We start from the raw sequence: 12255 nt of genomic DNA on the forward strand, positions 1-12255 counted from the left end.
GCTTATGTTGGGAAAACATACCTTAAAAGCAGGAAACTGCAAACATAGGGAACAACAAGTACTGCCTATTCAAAAGACTACATCATGTTTTGAATCACTTTGTGCTGTGGTTTACTTGTGGTATAAACACACATATATGCACACACATTCCCATCCCTCACCTGCATTCCCAATAATAGCAAAAATAAACATGAAAAATAATATTAAAAAACTCTGTATTCAGTAATATTCACACCAAAGTATAGGTATAGATAAATCCATTAAAATTATGAACATTTCTAAATATATTTTATGTATCATACATATATTTATATGTATAATTACATATCCACAGAAGTTGTCTTGCTGTGCTAAAGCCAGCAGTAAAAGCAAAAACAGGTTTCACAATAGGACACCCATATATGCATATGTACTGGCTGTTTGGTTTGTGAATTTATTTACAACTTAACTATATCATAATAAATGCTTACTGTTCTATTGTACAAACGTAATAGTAAAGGTTTAGGTTTGTTTTTTAAATACAAAGACTGCAAATGAATACATGAAAAAAATTACACACCATGTACAGTATTTATAATTTATAAATGCAAAGTTAAGACCTCTTTAAATTATTGCACTTGCATATTTTTTACAAAGATAGTTTATATGTATCATATATATATATATGTATGTGTAAATATATATATATATATAAAACAAATTTTTCAGCTCACTAAATGTAGTAAAGTTGAATGTTGTTACCTTGAAGTTCTTTCTTCTCCACATAACAGCCCAACCTGAATTTGGAATATTTATGAAACTACTCTACAAATCAGTTTGATCTACCCTAGAAAGCAGTCCATTATTTTAGGTTTATTTGACAGAGTATACACCCGTATTACAATCGAGCACAGTTTTTGGTCAGAAAGCAAACAAAAGTTATGATGTGCCTTTGCTAGGTTGGGATATATAACCTAAAGTTTGAACATGAACTTCCTTGTAGTAGTGTGCAGAAAGCCTTTCTGTGTTTAGAATGAATAAATTAATTGTTCCACTTCACAGAACTGGTCCAATATCACAGTGTTTGAGGCAAATGCATTATTTCAAGAGGGTCATGATTGATTTGAGCATCTAATAATCTCTATTTTTTTACATGAATAGTGCTTTTTGCTACTCCTACAACTTTAGCACTAAATTTTCTAAGTGCAGTCACAGCAAACTGATCACATTGTTTTAAATTTACACACAGAAAAGAAATCTGTGCCACAGAAAGAGATAAATTCCACTCTGCATGTCCCCTCCGATTTAATGTGCTTGATCATATACTCCAGCTAAAAAAACCCTGTTTCATTTCTCTAATGGTCACTTGGAGTAAAAAAATTACCGCCATGAGTTGAACCATTATAGTAGAATATTGCGAAACCATACAAAATTCAGAGATTAATTGTAACAATGGAATTTGTCATGCTGTAATAAAATATGCAGCATCTCAGATGAGTATCATGCTATGTCAACTATTTTTCTCACTCAGTGCATACCTTCCAGTCATCTTTTCATAATACATTGGAAAGGCTCAGTTACAACTTCAAACGGTGCTGTTACCTTTACTAGGGATAAGAGGGAAAAGCAGCTGGAATTATTGAGGAAAATGCAATTCTAGGAATATAAAATCTAACACTTCTAGGAAAGGAAAGACCTGTTAAGCTTTTTATACATTCTTTTGGGCAAGATAAGATTTAGTAGGATAAAAAGTCAAGGAGGAATGACTTTTGACAATTTAACTTAATGAGTCAGATATCTTACAAACCTAGATGTCTTAATCGATTGTGAGTTTGAGTCCAGAACTTTGAACAATTAAATCTCAACGCATCGTTGGGCCATGAAATTCAAATGCAGCGCCAAAGTTCTAACTTTTGGTGGTTTTGACTTTGGAAGTGCAGGTACAAGTGTTTTTTCTTGTACTCTGTTAATGCTCAGACTACATTTGCTTAAAAAAAAAAAAAAAAAAAAAAAAAAAAAAAAAAAAAGCGCTTATAATGACTCTTTTTGTTGGTCTGGGTCCTAACAAGGAGTAATATTTTGTCATGACCTTTCTCCTTTTACACACTTTGAAATTAAACCAAACCACAGCCACTGAAGTCAATTTTTTAAAATTCTAATAGACATTATACTATAGCAAACATATATTTTAGGTGGTTTGAATAGTTCCACATTAGAAACAGCAGTTGAATAACTTGAGACATTAATAGAACAACTTATTACCCATTTGACAAAATTTGCCAGGGAAACATGCCCTCTATCAGTACTTGTAAACTTCAAAACATAACATAGTGTGTGATACTGCCAAATTTTTTTTAATGGTAGGAAACAGAACTACTGAAGTTATCTTTACTGTCAGTGAGTAAAAGAAGAAAGAAAAGCTTTCCATACACATAGATACAGGGCAATAAGGAATACTTTTACAATGCTTTTAAGATCAGCATTTTTAAATGGAAAGGGGAAAAAAGGGGAAAATAACAGCAAATATATTCAATACAAATATGTTTAGGCAAATATACTTAACCCACAAAGGAAAAAATTCCACCCAGCTGTTGAGGTATCTGAATTTCAAAGAGCATTTTTGTAGTCACCACAGATTTAGATAATTTCCATGTAAATTTGAACCAATCGTGGATTCTGTCTCTAGTACTTAGTTGATGAAAGGTTGCATCTGCATTATTTAGCTGAAACAGAATGGCTAAGGAGGAAAGTAGAGGACACAGCATGAGATATTATTCATTCCACTTTGGTGTAATTGTTTCCTGCCATGTTTTTCTTTTTCTTTGTTTTTGCTCTTTTTCAATTCCAAACCAGTTTGCTGTGATTACCAAAGAATTTCTGCACTTAGAATTGGTAGGGCAAACTAAAAAAATAAATAAATTATGGGGCTGTTTCTAGGTAACATGCATCATACAAACAAGATAACTTCATATTGAATTCTCAGCCTGTGGGATCTCTATGTACAGCAAAGGCTTAGGTGCATTTATACATTATGCGACTACGGATCACGTACTGTACACATAAACAGATACTGGCATGTGCTCGACCATAACAGAAGGCAAAACTCAAGAGGCCAAGTTGTTCACATGAAACCCAAAAGCTGGCATGCCTATTAGAGCAATAGAGCCCAAAAGACAGGAGATGGAAAAAGAGAACCTGTGTTCTGTCTTTAGGTCACTACCACAACTTTTTGCAGTTACACAATGGCCATGTTATCACGGAACCTCCACAAGAGTGCATTATCTGTGAAAAAGCACATAATGCAGTATAGGCTGTATGTGAAAGGTATGCAAAGACTGTGTTTTCACCTATTGTGTGCATCACTATGAAGATTATTTTTTTCCTCATTGTTTTTAAGAGAAAGACAAAGGCAAATTAAGTGTTCTGAAACATATTCTGTACAATTGCACTAAATTTAAGAGTGGCATTACATGTAAGTCTGTGCATTAGTTTGTAAGGCTGGGGCCTAAGTCAGCACAGAACTGTAAACACACCATTTAGTGTACTTTTCTTCAGTCAGCTATTCTTTACTAAGAAAGGCATTTCTAAACCTGCAAATTTCACTAACTAGGGGAAAAAACAAACAGACAAATGGAGAAGTTCCCTAATTTCACTCATCTTGGGATGGGGGGAAAAGCAGTAGAAGACATGCAGTGTTACTGTGCAACACAAAAGCTAGTCAATACAAACACATTTTCGATTTATTGTGATGGTACCACAATCCCTCTTATCAGACCTGACTTCTCTGACAAGGCTTTTGTTCCCAGCAGATAGCATACTTCAGGTATGTCTCCAATACCTTTTAAAATACAGCTCAGTAGGTAGAAATAAAAATGATGACTTAATTGTGAGCTAGGCAAGGAAATCTTTGCTGTCACATTTAAATTTTAATCCAATATTTCTGTCACTATGGATACAAAAACTCCAACCTGAAACTCCCTCTCATATTGGAGATAATTATCCAGTACTTTCAGTGTTTTAAGGGAGGAGTTGTCTAGGTTTAAAAAACATCCTAAAGAACAAAGCACCATCACTAGTTCTATTAACATTTCCCTTGTGAGTGACAGACAATTGGCATCATGATGCTTAATGAACTACTTCAAAACTTTAACCTGAATGTTGGTTTTCCTTTAGTTTGCAGCAAGAGAGTTCACTGTAACCTAAGCATAAATTATAGTCTCCAAAGATTCTGCTGAAATTCAAACTGATTACAAGTAGATCACACATTCACAATAGCAATGGGTATATTGTTCTATTTATAGCCAAGAACTCCCAAGTGACACTGGTGTTAAAGCCAGCCACAGTACGGTATAATAAAAGTACCATTGAAACCCTTACTAGAAAGATACAATTTAGAAGTACCCCATAAGACTCCCCCCCACCCCATCAGTTTTAAATTAAGGCCTCAGCAATGTAGCCCATGAGATAAGGCCAGTCTTTTATATTCACAAGTTGTAAGTTCTCTTTTGATAGCTGATTCCAAAACATGTGGGTTGTCATTTTCCCTCTGTTTACATTGTGTCACTGGTGTAGGTCAGGAGATTGGCTGCCAGAGTCATTCAGCTGAGGTAACTCCATGGGTGTTACCTTCCTAGGCAGGTCTACTTAGCATTCTGTAGCTTTCCTTTTTCATTTTTTTTTTCAAATAAAAATGAAACAAAATTTAAAAAAAAAAAAAGACAATCCCCAAAAACAAGAAGGGGTGCTTTTCAGGTTAAAGCAATCTGTCGCTATTGTTCAGTCATCAATCTTCACAGGAAGAGAATCTGAGGTCCCAGGAGCAAGGGATTGAGAAGAAATCCATATAGAGGCTTCCTCACCTCTTGTTACTTTCTCCCATTGGTTGAGATTGTCCCTGGAGAAGCAAAAAAGTGGAAGGTAAGACACTGTTCATAAGTTTATTAGGATCTATTTCTTTCTCACAATAAATATCTGCTGTACTACACTTTGAGATTTATATTTATGTAAGTATATTTATATTAGTACCTATATGTCATCAAGCTTTTATCACTGATACCTTGTTTCAGCCTTCAACTTCACTTATCCCATTTTATAATTCTGTCTGACTCATATCTATGTTAACTCTACCCTAGCCTACAGTACACCTTCCTTCCCCAAGGCACGCTCTGAAGCTGGAGGCTAGCACCTGCTGTGACTCGAGAGACATGACTGCAGAGACCCTGAAACAGCACTCTGGAGCAGATTCAGCTTTCTGAAACTCCTGCAAAAGGGCTGCCTGACAGTATATCAAATATTGCATGCCAAGAACACAGTATCAATTTTCAATTACTATTGCGGTAATCATATTATCAGTCTACTATATTTAAATGGTACCCCTTCCTTCAGACATAAATGTCTTTTAGCGCATCACAGCCTGGCCAATCCTTAAATTAAAATTTTGGTTCATAAGCCATAAAATGATGAGAAATGAAGCTGGTAATGTTCTAATGATTTGAAGGGGGGTACAAACCCATAGTCTTACTTGCTGTACACCAGTAGCACTCTAGTGACTGGGAAGTCTATGTTGATGATAGGCCTTGCAACCGATGGCCAAATCTCAGCATTCAGTCTTCAAACACAGAGAGAAAGAGAGCAAACGCAACTGTTTCATCTTCATACTGTCAGATCCCTAGTTACTAAAGCAGTTCACTTGTTCTTAGATGCTTTCGGTGAACAAACAGGATGGCAACAGTACTAAAAGGTCTCCTATGGTATGTCATACCATGATATTACATCAGCATTTATGTGACAGAACTTTTCTGATTTTTATGTCACACCCTTGCCAAAACATTTGCTAAACCAGCAAATATTGATCTGAAATCACAGTGTACAGGTAAGAAGAGAAAATGTTTCATTTTCTGAGAGTGGCAGAAGGCAGGATCTGATGAAGTCCAGCAAAGAAAGCTGCTGCCCTCTAGGGTAGCACCTGCACCATTTTCTGAAGGAAAATGTCTGCCAGTGCTTCAGGCCAACTGGAAGTTATGAAGCCAGCATTAATAAGGCATTGAACCTCAGCTAATACAATCAGGCACTAAGGATCAGAAAAAATGAAGCATCACTATTTCTATCTCCTTCCTGGATCTGGGAAAGTAATGAAAATTGCAGCCAAAATATATTTAAAATATATCAATTTCAGGAATAATTGAGAGACCCAAAAGCACAAGGAAAATAATTTTAAATTATTTGGTCTGAAATATAGGAAAAAAATAAATAACTTTACCCCCCAAATAAATACACTACCATATATTTATACTTTGGTCGGCCTACTGAGTGCATGGGCCGACTTACCTAGGACTTCCTCTGAACACTGTAACACAGGTGGGCTAATAGTTTTGATCTACTTAGGATGACAAGAAAGCATTCAAAAATGTGGAATAAACCACCAGACAAGAAAACCTTCTACACTGTTAGCTGCTACCTTACTTTAGGAAAATCAGTGTTGGATAGATATAGATATAGATATAGATAGATAGATGGATAGATTTTTTTGTTGTTGGTGGGGTTTTTTTGTAAGGTGTAGTTAATATGATTCATTTGCCTTTGAGCTCCCAATGAAGCCCCGGCTCCTAGTGTCTGGAGTAAATGCCCAGAGGTTCTAAAAATAAAAGCCTTCATGCTGACATGCTGCCTTAGCTGCTATTATTTGCAGCTGGTGTCTGAGTTTTAAAGAACTCAAGGACACAGGAGCTTAAATATTGTATTCCAAGAATGAGCACTGCTGGTGAAGAGGTGATATCAAAGTTGGTTCAGTCAGCAACTAAGGAAACACCAAACGAGAATGAGGCTGTATGCCTCTGATCACACTGAATAAGAGTTACTCATCAAAAACAAAGGAAAATCAAAAGTGTAGTGCAAAATCAGCCATTTGAAACACTCTGGAGTATTCTAGACCCTACAATAACAACATTTTTTTTTTACTGGGCACCAAAAGTCATATCTGTGCTCTGATTTCCTATTCTCCATCTCCAAGTCTTAACCCTCAAACTTCCTCCTCATTCACTTCAAAGAAAATGGAGTAGAAAATTCCAAGGCTAAGATAAGACCACCAAACTTCTCCTCAGAAGACTTTATGCCAGGGTGTGGATTTTCAAGAAGCTCTTTAGTCCTGCAGAGGATTTATCTATTCATCTATGTTTTGGTTCCTCATTAGCACAATCTAAATTAAAGAATAAACAACAGCAAGCCAGGGACCTGTCTGTCCAGAGCTCTATCCAGAGCAGAGATTGTGCCAATGTAGCTTTCAGAAGTATCATTATAACTATTTGAATTACAAACAAAAAACATAACTTCTGGGATAGAAAAAAATCATATCAGCTCTGCCAGGAGCCTGATTGCTTTTACTTCAGACATCACACCTTCTACAGAGAAACCAACTCTTGAAAAGATGTTCATGCTTGATCTTCAGAATTAGCAAGAACTTTTATCCAGAGCACATGCTTATGTGGGTGTTTAATAACCACAATTCAACTTTAAATATCTTCATCTGAGTTCTAAAAGATGAACCACCAAGTAAAGCAGGCCACTTTTGCAAATAAGCCTCATTGGGATATCCATGTGGCCAGAAATGCAAAGATACGTGCATCCCAGATTGTTGCTCCTGTAAAAGATACTGTGCAGTCTTAAGCACACCACCTAGCCTCTCTAAGGCCCACTTTCCATTAAGTAGAATAAAAACTTGATTTTGATCAAGTCTTTACTGTGAGGGTGGTGAGGCACTGGAACAAGTTGCCCAGAGAAGCTGTGGTTGCCATATCCCTGGAAGTGTTCAAGGCCAGGTTGGATGAAGCTCTGGGCCCTGTTCTAGCAGAAGATGTCCATTCCCACAGAGGGAAGACTGAACTACATGATCTCTTCCAAGGAATCTTCCAACCCAAACCATTTTGAGATTCCATGATTTTCTGGGATAAACCAAATACATTATTTAGTCTCTCTCTACTAAGACCTTAAAACATCCCTTCAGCTGTTTATATTCTCTTGTTCGTTCATGTCTTCTTAAGGCATAGACACTAAACAAAATTCCTGCTGTAGCCTCATTAATGTAATAACTACAGCAGTATAGTCTCTAATCCTCCTGAATATTCCTTCCATATCCATCCAAGGGTTGCACAGCCATGCCCAGCAGAGGTATCTCAGAGGCAGCTGACTATTAATGATGGCTCCTAGATACTCACTGTTTTTCATAAGGTAGTCCTCTGTTCCACTGACACAGACTTACATATTCTTCTCACAGCTATCCCAAAGAGTGTTTGGGTATGAATGAAATTGTTTTGCTAACTACTATACTCATTTCAAGGCACTTGTCTGTTACTTAACAGAAATAGTTTAGTCCACAAGATCCACAAGAGGAGGTAGCTGTGCCATACAGGACAAAGAAAAAGTTCAATGTAAGGTAGAATTTAAGGACCACAACAAAACAAAAAATATGAGAGAGTACTAGTAAGAGCATAGAAAAACACTTTTGGTTAACCTTTTGTTATCCACCTTTGATCGATATGACTAGAGATTGCTGGCATTTTATGAAACAGCTGGGGTTTTCTAGAAAATACGGATTAACCTGAAACCAGAACATTTTCATGAAGCATACACTGGTTTCAGCAAAATTTTTGTCAGGAAAGATTGCTAAGGTCCAGGATATAATTAATGGACTGAACTACCTACAAAGCAGTCACCATTATTCAAGTGAAGAAGCAGCCAACAGCCAAGGACTCTAGCCTCTTTTCCACAGCAACCCAAGCTCCACACCCACTGTGGAGAAAGTTACATTTGCTTCTCCCATACACCAATGCTCCTATGCTCTCAACTACTAAATATTTTCTAGATATTTCTTTTTCTGGTTTTTAATAGAAATTATCTGATATGAAATAAAACCACATGCTAAACACATGTTTTTTAATTACAGAGAATACTAACCAATTTTTGCTGTGGGAACCACACTGAAGTAAAAAGAACACAGAGGGAAATTACACTGAACCAGTGCAGACAGGGATGCACAAACACTGAACTGTTTCTCTCTAAATGCTTTTGGCAACCAACACATTTTAATCAGCTGTGTTTTAGATCTACAGTAGATAGTCCCAGATAGTATCTATCACCTCTGGGTTTCTGAATAGATTAATGGGAGATGTGCATCCCTGTTAATGTTCATGCAAATTCTAAAATTAAAAATCTGTATTTCCAGACAAACTTGCAAAGCACTCCTGCTTTTTCCTTGACCGAGGTATAAGCTATGCACACTTACTCACCTGCATGCTCGGAGTAGTGGCCCAGTTGGAGGAAAAATCTGTGCAAGGGTGGTGTAACATGGGATGGCTACAGCATTGTAGAACCCAATCTATGAAAAACAAGAATTAAAAAAAATAGTAAAATTGTTGCCAAACTAAAACACTGGAAGCTAACAGCTCAAAGCTCTTTACTTAATTACTACTTATATTAGTTACTCACATTTCTGCATCTCCTTTTAATATCCAAATACTTTTAAAAAATCAGCAACAGTGAAATCTTTGGTAATTACATGCTGCTTACATGCCTTTCTTTTATGACTGATATGGCTGCTTCAAGTAGGGTTTTCTACAGAACCTTTTATTATTCAATTGATTCCTTTCACTTGTTTAGGATCTGTCTGCCTGTTTGGTATCAGCAGTGGCAGGAAGTAGGTGGAGACTTTAGAGGCATTTCTGCAACCATTATTCATGTGATGATTTTATTTTTTAAAAAAGGAAGGTTGTTCAGCATTCACGAAATACGGTCAGATTATGGATTGTTCTAGCGTCCTCCAGGGTACGCATTGTACAGCTCAATATACTTAAAATGCTGGGGGCTGTGCACATTGGTGAGTGGTGTGCAGTGTGATCAACGATTGGTTTGCAGTTGTTTCTCATGCATGCAGTTCAATATATTTTACCATTTTCATACTTAGGGAACACCAAATGAGCACATTTTTAATGGTATTTGACTCATACAGGCTTAGGGGCCTGTGACAGCTATGATGTCACAGCTGAATTGTCATGACATGAATAAATTTTTAGAAAATCCTATTTATATATTATCAAGGATGACAGACTGGATTCAGATTCACTACAACATCACTCACTTATCCCAAACTCTTATGACAGTTACAATAGTGCACAATGATCCCTTCCTTTGGGCAGAATTTTAAATGCCTTTTAGTGAAATACTATGTATTGTACCATGACCAAAGCATTTGATAATATCTGTTTTTGAACAGTACAAACTTTGATCCTTACTCAGAAATTGAAGAGCAACTCTTGTCTTCAACAATACAAAAATTCCTCCCATGCTGCTATGTAACCAAGTCCTGTGTACTTTAAATGAAAATAAGATACATTTTCTGAGCTGTGACCCCAACACTCTGAGATGAAGTAGTTTTAGTGCAACCAACAGAAAGAAACTGCAGCTGGTGAGAAGGCAAGGCTATACACAGATGGGATGTCTGCTCATCCACACTATTTCACAAACTGTCTCATTTTCTTCCATTAGTTTTGGATTTTTTTTTTCTTATTTGCTAGTTTTTAAGGGGGACTATTTTATTTCAGTGGAAGAAGGAGATTACTCTAAAATTGTCAAAAACTAAAATGGGGCATTAAATACAGTTTAGACCTTCTGGCTCAATGAAAATCACAGAACCAAAGAATATGATGAGTTGGAAGGGACCCTCAAGGACCATCAAGTCCAGCTCTGCATAGGTCCATCCCCAGGCATCACACCATGGTGCCTGAGAGCATTGTCCAAATGCTTCTTGATCTCTGTCAGGCTGGTTCTGTGACCACTTCCCTGGGGAGCCTGTTCCAGTGCCCAACTGTCCTCTGGGTGTAAAACCTTTTCCCAATATCCAGCCTAAACCTCCCTGACACAAATTCAGGTCAGTCCCTCGTGTCCTGTCACTGATCACTGCAGAGAAGAGATCAGTGCCAGACTCTGCACCTTCCCCTCATGAGGGAGTTGTAAGTGCAGTGAGGTCTCCCCTCAGTCTCCTCCAGGCTGAACAGACCAAGTGACCTCAGCTGCCTCTCACAGGGCTTCCCCTCAAGGCCCTTCACCATCTTTCTTACCCTCCTTTGCACAATAGCCGAGGGCTGAAACAAGCACTTACTAAGACAAAAAGCATTACTGACAGTTGTAAAAATTCAAGGTGATTGTGGTCTTAGCTAGAGCTACAAGTACAAAGAAAGGAAAAAGATGACAGCAAAGAGCACATTGTCATTTAAGCAAAATTTTGAAAACAAGTTTTCCACTGCTACTTTAAAAAACAACACCATTGCATGCAGAACATGGAATTCAGCAGCCTGAATAACCCAATATCAAAAGCAATATTCACTAATATATGAAATGTTTTTTCCAGATATGTTTTATGTATAAATAAGTATAATTTTACTGAGAGAGTTCATACCTGACCCTGAGGGACTTCATCTTTCTTATCTCTGTCCATCATAGGAATAGGTTGAATACCTGTTTTCTTCATTTCATCACCCTGGAGAAAAGCACGGAGAGAGATTAAGAAAACAAAAACAAGACTATTGAGACCTGAATTAATTTCCATCTTCTATTCTACGTCAATCTAAAAATCCAGAATTTAAAATAATGTGTGGGACTACTCTGAGGCAATCTCAGAAAAATGTCCAAGGAGAGGCTCATTTTGTATATTCACCTAAGTGATGACATAAACAGCAGATGCTGTAAGTCAGTGTATACACATTTTCCTTGTTTCCAAATGTGTCTCCATAATAAAAAGCAACTAGAAGACTAAACCCAAAGAAATCATTCTATTCTGCTTTATCTGCTCAGTTAGTCTCATCTTTCAAAATATCTGTTTAAAGCACAATAATACCAGTAGACCACAACTCACCCACGCAAGGAAAAGCCAGATGAATTTACAGTGTACCCTCTTTGTCAAAAATTTTGTCTTTTCATTATATATAAATACCGTATATCAACATCTACCTTCATTAACTCATCCTTGGATTACAAAAAATTAACATCTGGACAGGCGCAACTGTGTCCATAATTTCATCTTCACTATTTTTGAGTATGGAAAATCAGTTTTATCCTTCCTTCTCCTCTGAGCTCACAAGATTTGCATTGAAAAGTCATTTTACTCATAAGAAAAAAACTTGAGTAAGTAATCAGAGAGGCATGCCAACATTATACCTCCATTCCACCGCTCATAAAAACAGTCACTTTCCAGTGCAGGCATTTCAGAAAGTGAACAAGATCTTTGAG

At 36.9% G+C, this 12255-nt stretch overlaps 1 protein-coding gene across 1 annotated transcript in view; it reads right to left on the reverse strand.

Moving 5' to 3' along the window:
* Positions 1-400: 400 nt before the first annotated feature.
* The window catches only part of PDE10A (phosphodiesterase 10A), a 173566-nt gene continuing 161711 nt past the window's right edge, over positions 401-12255 (reverse strand). The window contains exons 20-22 of the mRNA XM_066178666.1: positions 11426-11506; positions 9261-9349; positions 401-4873 (exon numbers count right to left, since the gene is read on the reverse strand). Coding sequence (XP_066034763.1) covers positions 4756-4873; positions 9261-9349; positions 11426-11506 — 288 coding nt within the window. The 3' untranslated portion in view covers positions 401-4755. The remainder of the gene's footprint in view (positions 4874-9260; positions 9350-11425; positions 11507-12255) is intronic.

Source organism: Chamaea fasciata, unplaced genomic scaffold (genome assembly GCF_029207755.1).
Source record: "Chamaea fasciata isolate MVZ Bird 193981 ecotype frontalis unplaced genomic scaffold, bChaFas1.0.hap1 SCAF_3, whole genome shotgun sequence".
NCBI classification, from domain to species: Eukaryota; Metazoa; Chordata; class Aves; order Passeriformes; family Sylviidae; genus Chamaea; species Chamaea fasciata.